We start from the raw sequence: 22,227 nt of genomic DNA on the forward strand, positions 1-22,227 counted from the left end.
TTTATTATGTTGTTCCTTATGCTCAAAAATTCATGTATGCCTATCAAAGTTCATCAAAAAACTGTACCTTCCAGCCACCGCAAAATGTAATGCGGAGTGATAAAATAAATGAATAGTACTATTTAAAAGACCTGGCAAAATAGGGTAAGAATGGTACATCATATCTCTTTTGCAAGCATGGTGACCTATTTTAATTTATTTTTAGAGACTGTGCTTGGTAGGAAACATTCAGGGAGATGTATTGTGCATTTGTTTTCATGATTGTGCCCAGGAGATTACTTTTAAGCTTACTTTAACATCGGTAGAAATCATTCCCAATACTGATAGAAGCAAAGAAATACCAGACAAAATAAAGGCTCGAAAGTTCAAACTGTCACAAGAATGGTAAACTCGATTTCTTGACATCCTGAACTAAACTCAAATTTCTTGAACTGTAACCAATTTTAATCCTTGCAATCCTGCACATTATTTCGAAACTACTGTTTTTGCTTTGCTCTATAGCATTTTTATCCAACTAAGCTGTATATTTGGTGGCATTTGGCGATACAAGGTGGTAATAAGCTGAGTGAAAATTTGCTCTGTCTGCACGACAGCGTTTCTTTATGCCCGTGACGGAGGCAGATCTTAATTGCAAAATTCAAAACACAACAGTGTGGACTATACAAACTAGTGCCAGCTTAGTTCGTGCCGCTTGAAAGCAACACGATCAACAAAACTTAGATTGCTGATGAACATGTCGAAATGGCTTCGTAGACTTGAGCCATATAAATTGCTCACTCCATTTCTACAAACAACATAATACAATACACTACACTTCACAAAGCTTCTTACCAACAATATTAGGCTTCAAAGGCAGCTGTAAATGTGTTTCGGAACATGCAGAAAGATCCGGCAAAACACCCTCACAATAAAAGTCACAATCGATAGGTTTCGAGCTTTCAACTGGCAAACACCGTCCCGTCCCCTAGTAAAATAATCTCAGAGGACACGATCACAACGCATTTTCATTGGAAGAAACAACAACACATACAATTGGTCAAAAGGTGTTAGACATGTCTGCCACGCAGGACGAAAGTGCAACGCTACAACCCTCGACCCTCGACCCTCGACAAAAAGATAGACTCGATCGCTCCGTGCGCATTCACGCAGCTGAAATTTTCTAGCGCCAAGGCTCCATCGGTCAAGAGGGACAGGTGACTCTGGGGACGAGGTTGCGTACCGGAGCTGCTAGAGCGAGGTGCAGAGATTGTTCATGTTCCTTCCAGAATGTCAAAATCTCTCGTGGATTTGTGCATGTTCTGTGTTGCTAAAAACCTGGAGAATATCGATCGAGTTGGGTCTTTTTTGTGCAAAAATGACAACGAGCTTGTGTTGGAACTGCTGTGTGATCATGACATGTTTACAGGGAGTAGGATGCCATACATAACAACCGAGCTTTTGACATCACGACTGGAAAACATCGCTTTTCGTTACAGTGGTCAAGTGGACGACACATTGCTTCAAAAAGTAGCCCTCTCCCGTTGCAAACTCAAGTCTTTTATACTCAAAGACTGTCTACAGGTGTCAGGTGAGTTGAGGTGACACGCACAAGGGACGAGTCCCTGCGACTAGTCCCTGTAACAAGTCCCGTCGTGTGGATAGAACTTGTCAAAAATCTAGTAGCAGGGACATGTTGGTCCGTACGGCCCTTCTCACGAATTCAAACTGGTTTGAACTGAAGGGAAAAGTCTCCGCCGAACTTGTCCCTCAACGGCAGTCGTGTGAACCGTTCGTGGGACAAGTCGCAGGTATTTGTACCTCGTAATTTCAATAAATTTACTTTTATATTGCTATATACTGATAAATTGCAAATACTGCAAACAAGTAATTCAGTTTTCGCCCTTTTAATTTATTAGTATGTTGTATTTATTATACTGATAAACAGGATTTTTTGTCAAAAAGAAATCGACTTTTTCGCCAGTTCAGTTTACTAGTATAACTAAATTAATACAACTGTAAACGGCTGGGAAATCGGGCCGGAAAGAAATGTACTTTTTCGCCAGTTCAATGTACTAGTATAAGTGATTAATATAACTGTAAAGACTGGGCAATCGGGCCAAAAAGAAATCGACTTTTTCGCCAGTTTAATTTACTAGTATAAGTGAATTAATACAACTGTAAACGGCCGGGAAATCGGGCCAAAAAGAAATTGACTTTTTTGCCGGTTCAGTTTACTAGCAGAATTGAATTGATGTAACTGTAAAGGCCGGGAAATTGGGGCAAAAAGAAATCTACTTTTTCGCCAGTTCAATTTGCTAGTATAACTAAATTAATACAACTGCAAACGGCTGGGAAATCGGGCCAAAAAGAAATCGACTTTTTTGCCAGTTCAGTTTACTAGTATAAGTGAATTAATATAACTGTAAACGGTCGGGATGTCGGGCCAAAAAGAAATCGGCTTTTTCGCCAGTTCAATTTACTAGTATGACTAAATTAATACAACCGTAAACGGCCGGGATATCAGGCCAAAAAGGAATCTAGTTTTTCGCCATTTATATTTACTAGTATAACAAACTCAAAACAACCGTAAAGGCCGGGAAATCGGGCCAAAAAGAAATCGACTTTTTCGCCAGTTCTATTTACTAGTATAACAAAATCAACATAACTGTAAAGACCGGGAAATTGGGCCAAAAGGAAAGTAACTTTTTCTCCAGATAAATCTAGTACACAAAACCTTATGAACATGCCATCATACATGATCAAACATCGTGTGGTGACCAAACATGTTGATGTTGTACAGTCTGGCCAAACGGTATCAAACATGTTATATCACTTTCCAAACGTACAAAATGTTTTACAATGTTTCTTGAAATGTTTGTCGGCGTTCAAACTTTATCAAACATGATCAAGCAAGGTGTTCGAACGGGAAAATGTTTGGTTTCCAAACAATCTTTGTTCATATTTGATCACCAAACATTTCCCATGTGGACAGGGCTTAATATCTATCATCTCACAATTTTTAAGTTTGGACCACATCTTCCAGTACAGTAAAGTACAGTAAAGTGCAGTGAAATCTGTAATCAGTGGACCCCATATTAACCACTGTAACTCCCAAAACCTTTTTATGAAACGAACCCGGCTCTACTAAGCAGACAGCTTTGTTATTGTGGGTATCCATTATAATAATACTTGTTGTTCCCCTGAGAATTCTAAATTTCCGAGTTTTCTCACCGCACGACGCGAGTTTTCTCACCGCCGCTTCTTGCTCTACCGGATCGAAAATCCCTTACACCTCATTGGCCCTCTCGCTTCAGAGAGGACCAATAGGAGAGCTGCAACTTCGATCCTAACCACAGACTATCCTGGTATAAAAAGATCACCAAACAACTATTTGAGTGGGAACGGAATTGAGAAACTTCTCTACCTTTCCCTGAGTAACATTAAATTTAAAGTTGTCATGCCTCAAATAGTAGCTGAAGAGATTCGTGAAGAATCGAAACTGAGTGGTCCTGCTGAAGCAACTATGATGTCAGACAACGAATTACTGCTATATCTCAGACCAAGTACATCTGGTGATGACTGGGATGTCGATCACACAGCCCCCAAAACACCTTCTTACTGTCCTCCAACTGACACCGAAGAACATGTGGCGGAGGACAAACAAAATGATGCTTATGGAAAAGCTCCGATTATATCATATAAGAGAGGCAAATCTCTAAAAGATACACTCGTTAAAGGGAAAATTTAATTGAAGGCTGAAATGCATCGCCATCGCAATTCATGAGGGGAGTGCGTGTAGGCCTGTCATATCTTTTGTTTTCAACATCAATTTTAATCAATCAAAATTAAAGCACATTTCATGTAAACTTATGCTTGAATTGGTTTCAATTCACTATTGGAAGAAATTTTCTTTTTTTTCATTTACTAGTATTGAATATACCTGCAATATACTAGGAAACGAATTGGGCAAAAATTCCATTTCTTTTCTGCCAGTTTGTCATTTAGTATTCAATATACTAGTAAACAAACTGGGCGAAAAAGTCCATTTCTTCTCTGCCAATTTGTCATTAACTGGTTTTGATTACACATTCAATATAATAGTAAAACAATCGGGCGAAAAAGTCCATTTTTTTTTCTGCCAGTTTGTCATTTACTAGTATTGAATATACATCTAATATACTAGTAAAACAATCGGGCAAAAAAGCCCATTTCTTTTCTGCAACTTTGTCATTTACTAGTATAGAATATACTTGCAATATACTAGTAAACAAACTGGGCGAAAAAGTCCATTTCTTTTCTGCCAGTTCTTTATTTAATAGTTTGATTATACATCTAATACAGTAGTAAACAAATCGGGCGAAAAAGTTTATTTCTTTCTGCCAGTTTGTCATTTACTAGTTTGATGATACATTTAATATACTAGTAAAACAATTGGGCGAAAAAGTCCATTTCTTTTCTGCCAGTTTGTCATTTACTAGTATTGAATATACTTGCAATATACTGGTAAACAAACCGGGCGAAAAAGTCCATTTCTTCTCTGCCAGTTTGTCATTAACTGGTTTTGATTAAACATTCAATATAATAGTAAAACAATCGGGCGAAAAAGTCCATTTTTTTTTCTGCCAGTTTGTCATTTACTAGTATTGAATATACATCTAATATACTAGTAAAACAATCGGGCAAAAAAGCCCATTTCTTTTCTGCAAGTTTGTCATTTACTAGTATAGAATATACTTGCAATATACTAGTAAACAAACCGGGCGAAAAAGTCCATTTCTTCTCTGCCAGTTTTTTATTTACTAGTTTGATTATACATCTAATATACTAGTAAACAAATCGGGCGAAAAGGTCCATTTCTTTTCTGCCAGTTTGTCATTTACTAGTATTGAATATACTTCTAATATACTAGTTAAACAATCGGGCGAAAAAGCCCATTTCTTCTCTGCAAGTTTGTCATTTACTAGTATTGAATATCCTTGCAATATACTAGTAAACAAACCGGGCGAGAAAGTCCATTTCTTTTCTGCAAGTTTTTTATTTACTAGTTTGATTACACATCTAATATACTAGTAAACAAATCGGGCGAAAAAGTTCATTTCTTTCCTGCCATTTTGTCATTTACTAGTATTGAATATACATCTAATATACTAGTAAAACAATCGGACGAAAAAGTCCATTTCTTTTCTGCCAGTTTGTCATTTACTAGTATTGAATATACTTGCAATATACTAGTAAGCAACCCAGGTGAAAAAGTCCATTTCTTTTCTGCCAGTTTGTCATTTACTAGTATTGAATATACTTGCAATATACTGGTAAACAAACCGGGCGAAAAAGTTTATTTCTTTCTGCCAGTTTGTCATTTACTAGTTTGATGATACATTTAATATACTAGTAAAACAATTGGGTGAAAAAGTCCATTTCTTTTCTGCCAGTTTGTCATTTACTAGTATTGAATATACTTGCAATATACTGGTAGACAAACCGGGCGAAAAAGTCCATTTCTTTTCTGCCAGTTTGTCATTTACTAGTTTGATGATACATTTAATATACTAGTAAAACAATCGGGCGAAAAAGTCCATTTCTTTTCTGCCAGTTTGTCATTTACTAGTATTGAATATACTTGCAATATACTAGTAAACAAACCGGGCAGAAAAGTCCATTTCCTTTCTGCCAGGTTTTCATTTACTAGTTTGATTATACATCTAATATACTAGTAAGCAAATCGGGCGAAAAACTCCATTTTCTCTTTTGTAAGTTTTCAATTTACTAGTATATAGGATTGAATTATCTTTTATTTGTCATTTACTAGTATTGAATATACTTGCAATATACTAGTAAACAAACTGGGTGGAAAAGTCCATTTCCTTTCTGCCAGTTTTTCATTTACTAGTTTGATTATACATCTAATATACTAGTAAACAAGTTGGGTGAAAAACTCCATTTCCTTTTGTACAAGTTTTCAATTTACTAGTATATAGGATTGAATTATCTTTTAGCAGTTAATAAAATTGTCACTGTTAAAGTTTTTTGCAAATAATTTTTTTTATTGGTACTAGTAAAGCTTTTTAAAAACTTTGCAAATATCTGATTACCCAGATCGGTTGGTGTAATACGCAGACTGTGGACTGCAGACTGCAGCTCAGGAGTAAAATGCAGACTGCAGAACAGCAGTAAAATGCAGACTGAAGACTGTTGACTTTTTAACTGAATTGTGTTGCCATTTTCATCATTGAGAGCTAACCTTAATCAGGTTAACCCGAATGTTATTTAGGCTAATCTAGATGATATTCAGGCTAACAGGAGTGACATTTAATCTAATTGGAGTGTCCCCATACAAAATTCTATGGCCCTAATGAACCTAAACCGGGCCCAGTTAGGGCCCTAAATCTGCTGCAACATGGGCAAACAAAGATGAACCAAACAGCTCATCCAAAAAAGTTTAGGTTGAATTTTAGGTTGTCAACCTCAACAGGTAGAGCATAAAAGAAACCCAATTTTTTAGGGTCGTAACTTTGGTTGAGTTCATGAGCCTCAATTCAAGCAAAAAGTATTTGGCTGTAATTTACGTTGAAAGTTTTTTGTGCATTGCTGAAGTAAGGTGAGATCTGAGTGAACGTTTGAGGTACAATGTAAGCTTAATGCTTGCTCTTTGTGACTGAAATAGAAGTAGAAACACCAGCTGCTTTTGAAATGAAGCTCTAATGCAAAGATAAAATTTTGCAAATATATAAGCTTATATGCACATCTCCACTTTCCCACTTCACTTTAACATGCCTACCTGATCACTCAGGATTAGCCAAACAAACCCACTTGGCTTTGCCATGGTCATTTTAAAATTCAGGAGCAGTGAACATGGAACTTCTTAAAGGCACCTTTGCCCTTGTTGAATTGTCTTTCGTTCGAGCGCATTGATGTGATTATTCTTATTGAATCCATACCAAGCAGATCGGTTTCAAAGCACTTCATTCCACAAGAAAAAACTTGGCCAAGTGCTTGCTGACCGAATAATTATACTGACTGACATCTGCCGAGGTCTGCAATGCGTTCGAACATGACAAGTATCATTCCCGAAACTTGAGAACGTCACAAATACAATGGTGGGAAACAGGAGGCAGGAAATCTTGATCTGTTGTTACATTATTGTCTTTCTTTGACCTGGGCTTTATGGCTGCAAAATTGTGAAATCAACAGAAGACTAGCATTTCATGACATCGGGTCCTACCAAAAGGCTTTAGAGCCACATCGAGACAAGCAACCAGGAAATTACAAAATTGAATCACATGAAATCTCTTTAATTTCAAGCAGCTATTTAAATGATTTATGTTTACATCTGTTGGATACTTAACACTAACCTACTTTGATTTTATTTGGAAATTCGCAAGTATAACACTGGAGAGTGCCATCTTCTCCAACTATTTCAATGTATATACAGTTTCTACAGATATCCCTGATATCAACAGCACTTAAGATACCATCTGATCATCATGCTTGACTGCAGTAATGCGTGTGGATGCAGGGTTATAAAGGTGCACAACATTCCAATGGGTAAACAAATGCTATGTATTTTACCTCCACTTCTAAACTAAACTTACAAAAACATTTAACTTGTCCAAAAGCATAAGATTCCTGTGAGCGATACTTCACTGTCTAACAGTTTATTCTGACCATTTGCTTGTTGTCCAAACCATAAATCAAAGAGTTGTTTAAAGGGACACTGTCACCATTTTTACTCAGAAAACGTCATTTTCTGAGTATACATGTAGGTAGGAGATTGACTTTCACTCCTTCACTCTCTCCTTCCTTCCGTTCTTCGATTCCTGTTGACTTTTTAGTAACTCCGCTGACCAGTATATAAAGCGGTGCCTGTTGGTTGCACCCTAGTCTGAAGAGATTTGATCCTCAAGTGACTTGTTTCTGTGGCAGTGTTTCTTATTTCTGCATGGTTGAAAGTGTATGTTTTTTAGCTTGAAGTTCTCACTGTTAAACCAGTTCAATGCTGTTCAATGGAAGAAGTGCCCTGTGGGATTGACCTAAACACAAGTTGCATTAAGCTTATACATGCATACGATTTATAGGGAAAGACTACAAGGTTCATCCTCCTCAATTGGATTGTAAGGGATTCAAGTCCTCGTTTTTCTTTTGCAATTATGTCTGACACTAGTGACAACTTGAGGCTCGAATAACGCAACATACTTTGAATTTGAGATCGATCGATGCGCTGGACGAATTCTTGAATGATTAAAAGCTTCAGATGATTTTTCATTGGAAAGCAAATGCTGTGATTTTGGTAAATGTTTTTTTTTTTAAGCATAAGAAAGGCAAAGGCTGTATTTTGGCAAACTTTTATTTCCGTTAACAAGAAAAAAAGTAAAAAAAAAATGATAAATGCAAAAAAAAATTGTTATACCCCATAGGATTCGAACTCACAACCTCTCGCTTGTCGGGTTATCATCTTCCCCACTGCACTATGTCGACATCTGAAGAGATTTGGTGGAATATTTTCATTATACTGCTTTCTACAAAAACGCAGGGTTGTTAGAACAGCAGGCTCATGAGTCTCGCAGTAGTCCTATGAGTCGATGGCTGTTTCCAGCTGATCGTTCAAATAAGTCTTTGGTGAGTTCGTTCAAGCAGAGGTGAATAAGGAAATGTTTCTCATTCATGCATTCATGGATCTGTTTACTAGATGTTGACAATGGCATCATTTGTCACGAACTCAATGGAGCTAGAGTAGCAGGAGACTGTACGTACATATGCCGTGTTTCACGAGAGAGGTTTACTATGGTTACTGCTTACGGAGGTTTCGTAACTAAACCGTAGTTATTAAAGAAGCTGTTTACACAGAACTTATTAACCCTTTAAGTCCCGATAGTGCCATATGGCACAAAATGTTATAATAAGCTTAATATTTGGCCAATTCATTTCAAATTTGGAGGCCAAAAGGATCTTTGAGAGATCTTCACATTGAAAGCATAAAATCATACCCCCCTCATGAATCATACTTGATTAACCACCCCTCAAGTTTTTTAAACTTTTACACTTTACAATTTCACTGTCAAGTGAATATCTGATAAAAATCTTCACACCCAGAGCTGCAATTTAAGCTATTGTTTAGGGGTATACCCAGTATTTACAAGGAATAAGGTATTTTTGAACGTTTTCATTTTTTTACTTTGTAGACTCCTCAATTCAATTTGTGACATCTTGTATGTCTGTTGTGGTGATTTAGTACCTACTCCACACAATACCTCTCAACTGGTATATTACTTGTGGTCTTTCGATGTACTGTTATAATTTTAAAAAAATAAGGTTTTTCTCCGGGGCATACAGACAGTTGAAGTTTTCTCGGAAAGCAAGTGCTGCAATGTTCCCTGCTAACAGAGGCTCTTTTCTTGTTGTTCGCTGACAGGAGAAAAGAGGCCTCTGCAATGGGTCAAAAATGGCTATATTGAGCATGCTATGTGGCTTAGCAACTTGAGCATGCCAATGAGCATGCCATACCAGGGCTCGAAATTGTGACTCACTGGTCGCCAATGTGACCAAAAATTGAGCACTGGCGACTAAATTTTCGGAACTGGTTGCCAGCTGGCGACTCGCGTTTTGTCCGATAACTAAAGAAAACCATGACATAACTTTTGTTTTTAAATCTTTATGTTAGGAAATCAATCGGATATGGTAGCTAGTATAGGTAAAGTCTGCATACGAGCCAAGTGGCCCATCAGGCCGGAGCTTATCCCGGTTTCTGTAGCATGAAGTGACTAGGAGTATTTCTACTCCCCCCTGGATGGGATGCTAGTCCATTGCAGGGTTACCCCCAGCATTACGTTCGCCGGTATCCATTTATATGCCTGGGTGGAGAGAGGCACTGTGAGAGTAAAGCGTTTTGCCCAAGAACACAACACAATGTCCCCGGCCAGGGCTTGAACCCGGACTGCTCGATCCGGAGACGAGGGCACTAACCATGAGGCCATCACGCCTCCCATAGTGAGTACACAACTCACCTTTCCGTCCCCAGTAAAATAATGTCTGAATATTACAAGATAATTGAAAAAATTGAATGTATTTTGACACGTCGATATTGCATTCACGGCACGCCATATTGTTTCAGCGGCTTCTTCCGAAACTGGGATCACAGGCACACTTCAACGCCATGGGCTTCTTATGTCTTCATTTGCCACGAAAATCGTGGCAGATACCAATCAGTTGAAGGAATAATGTGAGTCTTTACGTTCGGGGAATGAAGATTCAGCACAGACCTGTGTTTGTCTCCCAATGAAAACCACGGACTTAAAACGTTTTATGCCTCACTTCATTTAAAGTGACTATGGGGACAACCATCACCTTCGGACCAGAGACATATCACCTGAGAACAACGGTAGCTTTATAACGAAGTGTTACTCATGTTGTTTCTAATTGTTTTCGCTCTTCATTTGTGACTTTCCTTGCATGCCAAGTAATGTATAAAATCGTGTTCTTGTGTAAGTTATATATAAAATCATTTGGTGACCAAACTTTACGATCTGGCAACCAAAATTTTTCCGTTAGTTGCCAGCTGGCTCCTGAACGAAAAAGTTAATTTCGAGCCCTGCATGCTTAAAATGTGGGCTCAGTAAATGACAGTGGGATTGATGTAAAGAAATGCGCGAGACACAACGGGCTCAAGTTGCGGTCAGCAAACAACGCGAGGAACATGCATTTTGAATAGAGCCGTCCAAGACTGTGGATGGCGGTTAAATCAAAGCCATTTTTGACCCATGGCAGAGGTCTCTTTTCTCCAGTCAGTGAACACCAGGAAAAGAACCTCTGCTAGCAGGAAAGCTGCAATGTTGCAAGGAAAGGAATTTCGATATCTTGCTGAGCCTCTTCCCGCAAAAAACCTGAAATGGCATCTGCCGTGTGGAGCCCGGGCTATGTAAATGTTTGTTGTTACTTCTTCTTATTCAGGGCCGCTTTAAATTCTAACATTTGCTTTTCTTCTCCATGGACCTTAATTATGATTTTTCCTCTCTATTTGTGGTAGGTCGTTTTCCAGTTACACTGTAGGCCTGTCTGTACACTGCTACTAAGCTACTGAGCTTCTAACAGAAAGGAAACGCTTATGGCACTTGACAGTGAACGGGAAACAGCAGTCCGGGATTTCTTTGCCTCAGTAAACATGAGTTTATTTAGCTTTCTTGGCCCATTGACTTGAAACCTACTTACATTAGGAGGAATCTTTGTGTATAGTTCTCTTCTTTATATGCTGAACGTGTGAACTCTTGTTGCCAAGATGTCGCAACAACGTCTGCTTTTCCTTGATTACCGTCGGTTACTGAGCTAAACCATGCCAGATGAGGCATTCAACTGTCAACAAACCTAGGTTGGCTTACTTTTGATTTTGCTGCTATTTACCGAGGTTTGCTACTGTTTTTACACAATTAAAAATTTCACTTCAGTAAAGTTAAAACAAAACCAAGGTAAATGTCTCTCGTGAAAACACAGGCATACATACATACATAAATTACTTTATTTACCGTCGCATTTCAGAGTAGCTTATGGGGCTAATATCTCCAAGCATTTAACCATCAGATGAGAGGTAGACCACCACACGAGGAACTATGTCCCCTACTCTTTTTGATCAGTGTGTGGGGTCTTTTACGTCCCACAGAATTGTACAACTCAATGTACATGTAATTTTGAATGATTATGTTTGGATCTACAAATGGACTCGGGTTATTTGCTTAATACAAAAACTCCATTCTCAGCCTTTCATAAGTCATTATCCAAGTTCAAGCTCACAGCCACTTTGATTCATGAATTGTTTAGATTGTATAGAAAGTATGTTTTGTGTTTGTGTTTTTTTTTTTGATCTTGACTTTTTATATCTCATTTTCTGAGTTCAGTGGCTCACAGCCACTTATATTAGCATGTTTTTGGAAATCTCAAAAACATATACCGTAAATCCTTGAATTAACGCCCGGGGTGCTTATTTCAAATTTAGGAGAAGATGGGTGGGGGGGGGGGGGGGCTTATTCGAGGGGGGCGTTTATTTAATTTTTGCCAAATGGCTGCTTGACAACATCATTTTTTTAATACATCAACTGGGTGAAAACAACAACATAAGCTGTTTATCAACATAAAAAGCTGATCGTAAAGTTTAAATCGCGGCACCGTTAGTATTTAACATGTTCACAAAACTGAAACAATGTACAAATCTAATACTACATGACGAAAACTATAATCCTTTGTTGTCTCAGTACTCGTCACAAAATGGGGGGAGGGGAGGGGGTGCTTATTCAAAGGGGGTGCTTATTCGAGGTGGGCACTAATTCGAGGATTTACGTTATTGATCTTTGGAAGCTAAACAGTAATGGTTTTATTTTGTAGAGCAGTACTCAACAAATGATTAGAAAGTGAGAAGGGCTAATAATGGTGAGGATGGAAATGGATTGTGATATGGAGTTTCGAAAAAGTTTCAGCATGTCAGTTTTTCAAAGGTTCAAGTTTGGCTCGCAAATTGTTGAAAATGTTGCAAAAATGTTGCTGCAGTGTGTACTTTCTTCAAGAAATTGCTTTTAATTATTTAGTTAGAGCTAATTAAGTTCTTATTACATAAATTTAGGGACCATTTTGTGAATTTATAACAGATTTAAGCAAATATATCGTGACAGTGTCCCTTAAATTCTATACAATTGAATGCTTTCACCTCTGCTGTGGTGGGTGCTTGACCGATTAACATTTCAAGGGCTTTGAATTCCATCTCATTAAGACTCTTCTGGTAAAGCGACCCCAGCAAGAAAGCGTGCGGCAGAATTTCGCTTTTTTGCTTTGGTATTCAATAGATTGTAGTACAGATTTTCTTCTACATTCCCTGGAGTTATGCATTGTTCTTTGAGCTCTGGTAATGTTTGGGTAAAAGATATAGCAGTTAAAATTTGACTGTCAATAAATTGTGTTCTGTGAGTAAGTCTTAAAAATAAGATAAACCCATTTTTGTCCTCAAAAGAAAAACAGCTATGGGTAGATATGGGGGCCCAAGGTCTTTCACATTATCCACTGGATGAAGGAGTTGATGAACATTTAAATTTTTGTACCATTCTTGATAAAATTTCGCAAAACTGCAACAAAATTGCTACAGAAGGTGTTCTGCTTTGGTAAGTTGCGCTTCCGAAATGATGTCTTGCAATATAAGGTAGATCGCTTGTACAAAGTAAAAGTAGTATTCAAAATATTTATCAGGCAACAAACCATATAATACAGGAAGACCATAATAAAGCAAAAATGAGTGAAGGTTGATTGGTTGATGGAAAGTATCCAGATTTTTCCTAAATTGGACAGCTTGTTCAAAGCTAAACTAAACGTTCAAGCAAAAACTATCCAATTTATTATAAATTTTGACAGTTGGCAAAAATTAATAGAAAATTTATCTGTTGGCAATATTGGATTTTGATGCAACTATATAAGTAGGTAAAATATGGGACTGGTCTTCAGCATGCTCAGAATTCTTTGTCTGATCCTTGTTTCCAAACGTGTTTTGGTGTCAATGGGTAATAAGCATGACACTGACAAATCAACCTGACTTTCTTGGTAGGCATTTGTCAATCCAGTAAAACTGGGAATGACAACTGAGCTAAATTCTTCTTGATCCTGATCATTGCACGTTTGCTCTTCTTTGGTGCTGTCAGCCATTTCTAAGATTGAGGAAGAAAATTTCCGGCAGCTCAGGCAGGTGTTCACTGAGAAATGTTTGGTTCAATTTGAGAATACACATGAAAGAACAAAGAGGTGATAGTTTTGATGTTGCGTGAATAAAATGCTCTTAATTGTCAAACCCATTGACGGATACATTCAGAGTGATACTTTGAGCAGTATCATTAATGTTCTTTGGTGTGTGTATTTCCCGCACTTTTTTTTAGGGTGTTTAGTAACTATGGTCAGTTAGTAAACATAGTTACTGAAACATATCAACTAGACTGAGCCTTAAAACACCACTGAATATGTCAATGTCGTGTTCGTTACATGATTCCCACCAGTGTAAGGTGATTGCAGTACCATGATCGGCTATGACATATTTGAAGCACGTGAGCCACTGAAATGGATGCAACATAATCGCAAAGATCTTAAATGCAGTCTGTTGGTTCTTAAAATTTTGGCGGTCATTTCCATTTTCCGTTCAGTTAAACCATTTCTGCACAAAGGGTAACACCATCAAGTAAACTGCTTGTGGCATCGTCATTCGTGCATGGACAGTCATTCTCCAGTACATACACTCTGTAATCCTTGTGATCAAGGGGAACAGTTTCATTGACTGAACATGGATTTTTATAGCTGCTTGTATTTTTATTCTGACCAAAGCGTAAGTGTTGTACCTAAGAGCTGATGTGTGTTGCACAGGCTGTTCGAAGTGGGGAAAGAAGCAGAAGTTAACTGACGATGTGATGGGGAAGAAGCAACAATTCATTGGAATCATTTTGAAGTCTGCAAAGAAAGGTATGTGTGGCAAGCTATATTTTACTGTTGACCGAGTCTTCATGCATGTCTACAACTTTCTAGACTTTGGCGGTTCAGTGACTAACAGCTTTTTTTTTTAAACTGAAATTATGCAGCAGTTTGTATCATTATAGTAAAGCCATTTACCTATATTAAACTACTTTGGCTAAGCACCAAAGCCTACAAACGATATAATAAAACAGTAACTATACAACTGATATTTATGAGCTCGAACTTCTACAGTGACAAAAGAAATGAACCTTTAACCTGTGGCAGGTGATCCTGAATTGTGGACATTGGTCATAATGTGAAACCGCAGTTAATTTGAAACACGAGAGTGTATTGGTGTTTTATATGAGATAGAGCACACCTCTGACATCTTCTCTCTCAAAATTGGGGATAAAACTAAACATTAAATTGCTGGTAATTTTGTTGCTACGCTGCGTCACGCAATTGCACAGATGGCAGATATTTTTAATTGAGTATCCAATAGCAAGATTCCACTAGTTAAATACACGTTCACCCAACAAACTCCATCAGTTGATTCAATTTTAACCTTTCAGATCAATGGCAAGCAACCGTATTCAAAAGTGGATAGAATGTGGAGAAGAAATACAAACAAACTTGGCACTCTTATTGACTCACCTTTGCTGGTAAACTCGGACGGTCAGCCCGAACTTGGAGAAACAACCGATGGTTCCACTGATGGTAATAGAAAACTAGCCCAAAAACTAACTGCTGTCATGCAGGAAAGTCAGGAACAACAAAAAAGTGACAACGAAAACAGGACAACAAGAAGACTGACGACATCGATTCTCAAAGTAACAAAGAGAATAAGGGAAAGCAACCCAAGAAAGGGCCAGTGAAGTTGGAAGCGGACAAGTCTAAAGAAACCCGCAAACAGTTAAGCAACATAGTGAACAAAATGACAGCTGAGAATGAAGAGAGATTTATCATACGTTCATGGCAGCCTTCCCAGGAGGTACTCATTCTAAAGAGAGATGTAACCAGGTATCATTGGCTGAGGAGTTGCAAGACAGTGATGCTGAAGAGGAGACTGCTGGTACAGCTGGTGAATTGTTGTTTAGCCTGGTAACTGATTCCTCAGATACACGTACATCGCCTGATGCTGGAATTAACATCACATCCCTTACCAGTCATATTATAGAAAGAATATGGACTGGTCCTCCCAATTTAAGTGAACCAATGGTCATGCCACCACATATTCAGCGACAAATGTCACCTTCGGTTTTTTTTCCACCCTGAGTTCCAGTTGCTCCTTCAACAGGCAGCAGGCAAGAACTCCTCCCCCCAACTAAGAGCGGTTCATTTCCTGCAAGATCAGGAATGACTGTCAGAAACTGCAGAAGCTTACATCCGAGCCATGAACAGTCCCCTAAATGGCGATGAAAACTATTATCCCTCTGGAGGGTTCTGGGATTCTCTGGCCAGGCCTTTGAGCCAGGAAAGCTGAAGAGAGTTTTTTTTTTTGAATTTTATTTGTTTTATTATGTTTGCTTACACTTTACAACACTTCTGCTGTTACTTTACACTAAAGCAGTACATTAAAGGTTACATGCACTACTTACAAAACAACAGAGCTATTAACACTACTTACAATACAAGACAGCCTCCTCACCCTACTTACTATAAAGAATCGATTTTGAAAAATTTTACATACATAACAGCAACACAGGTATTTTCTAAATTGAAGGGGTGAGTGCAAAACCATGCTAAGTGACGATTTGGGTGAAAAAAAAAAATTTGCGAAAGGGCTTGAATTTTTGCATGTGGTCTTCAATGTAATAGAAAAACGCGGCCCTGTATTTTTGTCGCTGGTTTTTGCCTCATTTTCGAGTTATAACGTATGCAAAAATACTTGGCTTTTCCTAGCCATGTCTTTAGGAGTTTATTTGTTGAACAGCAAACAGGCAGACTGTTTATAGTGTATGAAGTCAAAATCAAATCTCACAGCATATATAAAGCGGAAATCTGGGAACAGATTGTTTACATCGGTTATTGTGACGTGAGCACAACACGTGAATCGATCGAGCGGCAAACGAAATACCATCGAACAAAAAAGAGATGTGCCGCATTAGAGCTCTGTCAACTAATATCTTAAGCATTGTGTCAAAGTACCTTGTATGCCTGCCTGGTGGTTGAGAGGCATCATAAAGCCTCGATAAACCCGTAAGTCATCAGCACGTTTTAAAGAATCAAAATGTGTTCTGAAACTTCGAAGGCAGCTGATATACCGTAATCGTGTTATCGGCGTTCGAAGTCAGATCGAGCCAGGCAGCAAAGTCCAAGAGCAGTTCTTGCCCAAGAAAAATACCCTCTGGTGAGTCGTGGCCCATTTGCCAAGCATTGCTAGCGTCAAAGTTTGGAAAGCGAGAACTGGTTTTAGACTTATCAAATTTGTCTTGTATCGACCGCCATGTTTTCCCGCGCACGAGGTGTAAAGACCCTTCCCGGCATGCATTGCGATCACGTTCTGCTCGCGTTTCTTGAACTGGTAACTAGATTGTTTCGGCTTTTTTCATTTAAAGATAATAATGGCCAACAAGTAGCGATCGATTGTAACATAGATCTGTGATCCAGGTTGCATTGATTTTATTTCATATCGGCATGATTTGTAGTGTTTTGAACTTCTGGGATCAGCGGACATGCAGATGTATGGAGACCCGTACGTTGCGCAGAAGGGTTAATTTGTTAATCTGTTAGGCGGTGCGTGACATAAAGCTACGATCGTGTTTGTCGAAAAATATGTATTCATCTCGTGATTTTTAGCCATTTAAGACGTGGCTGTATTTGGAAAAGTGCTTATTTGATGTTTATTTGTTCAGTGCAGATAATCATTGTCCCAGATAACCAAAGTAAGTTCCAGATGTTAACACTATTTTCTGGCTGCCATATTTTACCTATTTAAACCTGAAATCAACATTTTTGAGCTTATACGTTGCGTGAAATTAACATTTTGCTGTTTTCTAAGTGAAATCAACATCCTTGCCGTCATGCGTTACGTGAAATCAACATATTTACCTATTGAGACCTGAAATCAACATTTTTGAGCTTATATGCTGCGTTAAATCAACATTTTTCTGTTTTCTAAGTGAAATCATCCTTGCCGTCATGCGTTAACGTGAAATCAGCATTTTTGCCAATTTAGACCTGAAATCAACATTTTTGAGTTTATACGTTGCATGAAATTAACATTTTGCTGTTTTCTAAGTGAAATCAACATCCTTGCCGTCACGCGTTACGTGAAATCAACATTTTTACCTATTTAGACCTGAAATCAACATTTTTGAGCTTATACGCTGCGTGAAATTAACATTTTGCTGTTGTCTAAGTGAAATCAACATCCTTGCCGTCACGCGTTAACGTGAAATCAGCATTTTTACCTATTTAGACCTGAAATCAACATTTTTGAGCTTATACGCTGCGTGAAATTAACATTTTGCTGTTTTCTAAGTGAAATCAACATCCTTGCCGTCATACGTTAACGTGAAATCAGCATTTTTACCTATTTAGACCTGAAATTAACAATTTTTAGCTTATACGTTGCGTGAAATTAACATCGTGCTGTTTTCTGAGAGAAATCAACATCCTTGCCTTCACGCGTTAACGTGAAATCAGCATTTTTACCTATTTAGACCTGAAATCAACATTTTTGAGTTTATACGTTGCGTGAAATTAACATTTTGCTGGTTTCTAAGTGAAATCAACAACCTTCCCGTCACGGGTTAACATGAAATCAACATTTAAACCTTTTTTGACCTGGAATCGACATTTTTGAGCTTTTACGTTGCGTGAAATTGACATTTTGCTGCTTTCTAAGAGAAATCAACATCCTTGCCGTCGCGCATTAACATGAGTCAACGTTTTAACCACTTTTGACCTGAAATCAACAAATTTGAGCTTATATAAGTTGCGTGAAATTGACATTTTGCTGGTTTCTAAGTAAAATCAAAGCCCTTGTGGTCGCGGGGGGCCGATCGTTTGTTATAATAAACCGAGGCGAGACAAAGGGTCGGCTCTGTTTATCATAACAAAGGCCCGGCTTCGTTTATTTGAAGACTTTGGCGGGAAAAGGGCGCTAGGTATTTTAATCAAAAGTGAACTTTGTCGAAAACGCTTCAAATTTCGCATGCAGTTTTGTTTAGGTATGTTTAACAATGTCCCGTAGGTTTTCTGCTGAGCTTTGCTTTGTTTTCGAGATATTGCGTATGCAGAAAAACCACTCGGTTTTCCTAGCGGGGTCTTTATAAACAAAGCAAAAACCAACGACAAAAGTACAGGACCACGTTTTTCTATTACATTGAAGACCACATGCAAAAATTCAAGCCCTTTTGCAAAAATTTTTTTTTTCACCCAAATCGTCACTTAGCATGGTTTTGCACTCACCCCTTCAATTAATCTAATTAACCTAATCTTAATCTAATCTTAATCTAATTAATCTAATTAATCTTAATTAATCTATAGTAGGAATTAATCTCTAGATATAACACACTTTTCTAATACCTTTTAAAAGCATTAACAGGACGGAAAATGCGAAGAAGCATCATAAAAGAGAACCAGAAACTTCATTTTCTATTCTTAACTTGTAATTTACTTTAGCAATAAAGTCAACCTAGTCAAGATTCCTTTCATTTACCTTGTGATAATGTAGATAATAGTTAGCCAATAATAAACAGAAATTCAGTTTCCGGAGATTGTTATTATCCTTCTCACACATCATGCCAAATAATAATTCATAGTTTGCTGGGGATATAGAGGTGTTATGTATCTCATTAAACCAGTTCAACAGCCAATTGCAAAAAGAAGTTGTACTACAGTTTTGAAATGTATGAAGAACTGAGTCAGGCTCACCGCAGTAGAAAATGCGATGGATAAGCTTAAAGTAAAATTCTCTAAGTTGATTCTCTTTGCAAATAACCTTCACTCTATCAAAGATCTGGTTCCATGGCAAAACCGTTGGAGCAAACTTGCGATCCCATTTCATTGCACCAGTGGCCTGGAAAAAACCCATAAAGTAGTCTTTAGATCTAAGTTTCAAGAGGTCGATGGTTAAGACCGAGGATAATTGAAATAAGATGCTGCCGGATAAAAAGTTGACATTAGGCTTAGCACACTCCCTGATTTTTTCCGTAAGGCATTCGGGATTGCAGAGATTACTTGGAAATAACTGAGAAAATTGCAGTTAATTCCTGCTGTTGGAACTGTTCAAATGGTAAAAAATTGCCACTAGCGTTGATTACATCATGCAGTGTGAAGACACCGTTTTCGACCCAATCGTGGTAAAAAACAGTCCTCCCGTCAATGAGGATCTCTTTATTATTAGAGAGAATCATCTCTTGTTCATCCTTAGAGTTATAAAGACATTTTAGATCCAGGAAAGAAAACAAGATATCCTTGTAGAAGGATGGTATGTCTGAATCTTTTAGAAATTTCTTATCATAATTGGAGCATAAGAGAAAATTAAGACCCCCCTACTTGTTAAAATAAAATTTTGGAATTGCTGACCAGGTATCGTCTTCCTCGTCATTATTTTTGAGGAGATGCCGGATCCAGCCTAAGCGCAAGGACTTAAATATAATTTCAACATTAGTGACCTGCAAACCACCATTGCCATAGTCCTGATATAAGACTTGTCTCTTGATTTTATCTGGTTTGTTTTTCCATAAGAACTGGAAAAGTAGTGATTGGATTACAGATGCGTAATTATTTGGAATGTCAAGCATGGAAGTCGAATAAACAATTTGAGATAATCCTAGGGTTTTCGAAATCAAGCACCGTCCAAACAGAGAGAGTTTACACGAACGCCAAGCTGCAAGTTTTGTCTTGAGATTATTCACCTTCTTAGCAAAGTTTTTCCGTTCATTGCCAACACTATCATACGAAATAAAGGTCCCCAAGACTTTCACCGGTTCATTGGTCCAGGCTAGACCCAGAGAGTTAATTCAGCTACGGGAGGAAAACAGTTAACTTTGTGATGAGATAGCAATGCTCAGAGTGCAGCTTGATTCTTCCTCGAAAAACCAGCCAGGTAAATTACAAATGATCAGTGTTACTGGGAATTTATCTTTAAGCTAGTAAACCAGACGTTTCATTACTTTCTTTAACTGTAGTTAGCCTTTTTCTTCCAATGAGGTTTTGTTTCCTTGGTTCAAGGCATTTTTCACTGTACTGTATCTACTTTAGCCATGGTGGAAAGAAATTATGTAGGCAGAGATTGCCAAAAATAGTTCTTTTGTGTAACGCATGGCAATTTTAAAAGTAAAATCACTACTGAATTTTTTATCACCAGAAAATACTAACCTTAAACTGAAGTATCAAATGTGATTGGCACAGAACTTACACAATTCAATAGTAAGTAAGTAAACTTTATTTAGGCAGGTTAGTATGGAATGCCAGAACTGTCTTATGATACTTTTTTTTATTATATTGGGTGGTTATGTCATTATATTTAGTACTTATGTTATTATATTCAGTGATTAACTCATTATACTCGGTGCTTATTCCATTATACTCGGTGCTTATATCTTTATATGCGGTGCTGTCTTCGTTATATTGGCTGCTTATTCCATTATATTTGGTCCTTCCCTTGTTATATTCGGTGCTTTCTTTGTTATATTAGGTGCTTTTTTCATTATATTCAGTGCTGTTTTTATTATATTCGGTACTTTCTTCGTTATATTCAGTTCTAACTTTGTTTGGTGTTTCTTCATTATTACGGGTGCTAACACTATTATATTCGGTGCAAAGTCCATTATATTCGGTACTTCCTTGTTCGGTGATTACTTCATTATATTCGGTGCTTACTTCATTATATGCGGTGCTTTCTTTGATATGATCGTCACCAGTCTTCGCAAGGGGCTGTACAATTTGGAGGTAGTCTAGGGAAAGCCCGGAAAAACGGGTGTCACGAAAACTCAGACCCCTCGAAATTAAAAACTCAATTGTTATCACCTGAATTGCTCTATGGCCACAATGGGGCGAGATGTTTATCTACTCCGGTTTATGTTGTCACGTCGATCAAACGGTGAAAAACAAATATTTAACTTCTCAGGTTTATCGCTGTCGCGTCGGTCAGTGAAGTGAAGAACTAACAAGGTGAAGAACTAACAAGGTTTAGAACAGCAGCCAACACTGTTTTTCAAAACAGACCTTTTTTATGCAATGGTATGCAGCAAAAAAAATGCGTTGCGTGACTGTCGGCACATAAAAAGTCAACGCGTGAAAAGCATGTGAAGGTTGAACCGATTGAACCACCATGTCTGGTCTTGAAAGGCTATCTTTAAAACGGGGAATGGGGAATCAGGGAATAGGGAATCAGGGAATGGGGAATCAGGGAATGGGGAATCAGGGAATGGGGAATCAGAGAATGGGGAATCAGGGAATGGGGAATCAGGGAATGGGAAATCAGGGAATGGGAAATCAGGGAATGGGAATGGGGAACGGGGAATCTTTAAAAGCGAGAATCTTTAAAATGGGGAATCTTTAAAAGCAAGAATCTTTAAAATGGGGAATCTTTAAAAGCGGGAATCTTAAATGGGGAATCTTTAAAAGTGGGAAACTTTAAAATGGGGAATCTTTAAAAGCGGGAATCTTTAAAATGGGGAATCTTTAAAAGCATGAATCTTTAAAATGGGGAATCTTTAAAAGCGGGAATCTTTAAAATGGGGAATCTTTAAAATGGGGAATCTTTAAAATGGGGAATCTTTAAAATGGGGAATCTTTAAAAGCGGGGATCTTTAAAACGGGGAATCTTTAAAG

General features: G+C 37.9%; 1 protein-coding gene and 1 pseudogene across 2 annotated transcripts in view; one reads left to right on the forward strand and one right to left on the reverse strand.

Moving 5' to 3' along the window:
- Nucleotides 1-1,091: 1,091 nt before the first annotated feature.
- The window catches only part of LOC145479979 (uncharacterized), a 94,661-nt gene continuing 73,525 nt past the window's right edge, over nucleotides 1,092-22,227 (forward strand). For both annotated transcript variants that reach the window (XR_014048491.1, XM_081458468.1), the window contains exon 1: nucleotides 1,092-1,567. Coding sequence is in view for 1 of the 2 variants with exons in the window: in XM_081458468.1 (XP_081314594.1) it covers nucleotides 1,267-1,567 (301 nt within the window). In the remaining variant the exon portion in view is untranslated. The remainder of the gene's footprint in view (nucleotides 1,568-22,227) is intronic.
- Nucleotides 11,986-13,647, reverse strand: LOC145480094 (uncharacterized; annotated as a pseudogene).

Source organism: Orbicella franksi, chromosome 2 (assembly GCF_964199315.1).
Source record: "Orbicella franksi chromosome 2, jaOrbFran1.1, whole genome shotgun sequence".
In the NCBI taxonomy this organism is placed as follows: domain Eukaryota; kingdom Metazoa; phylum Cnidaria; class Anthozoa; order Scleractinia; family Merulinidae; genus Orbicella; species Orbicella franksi.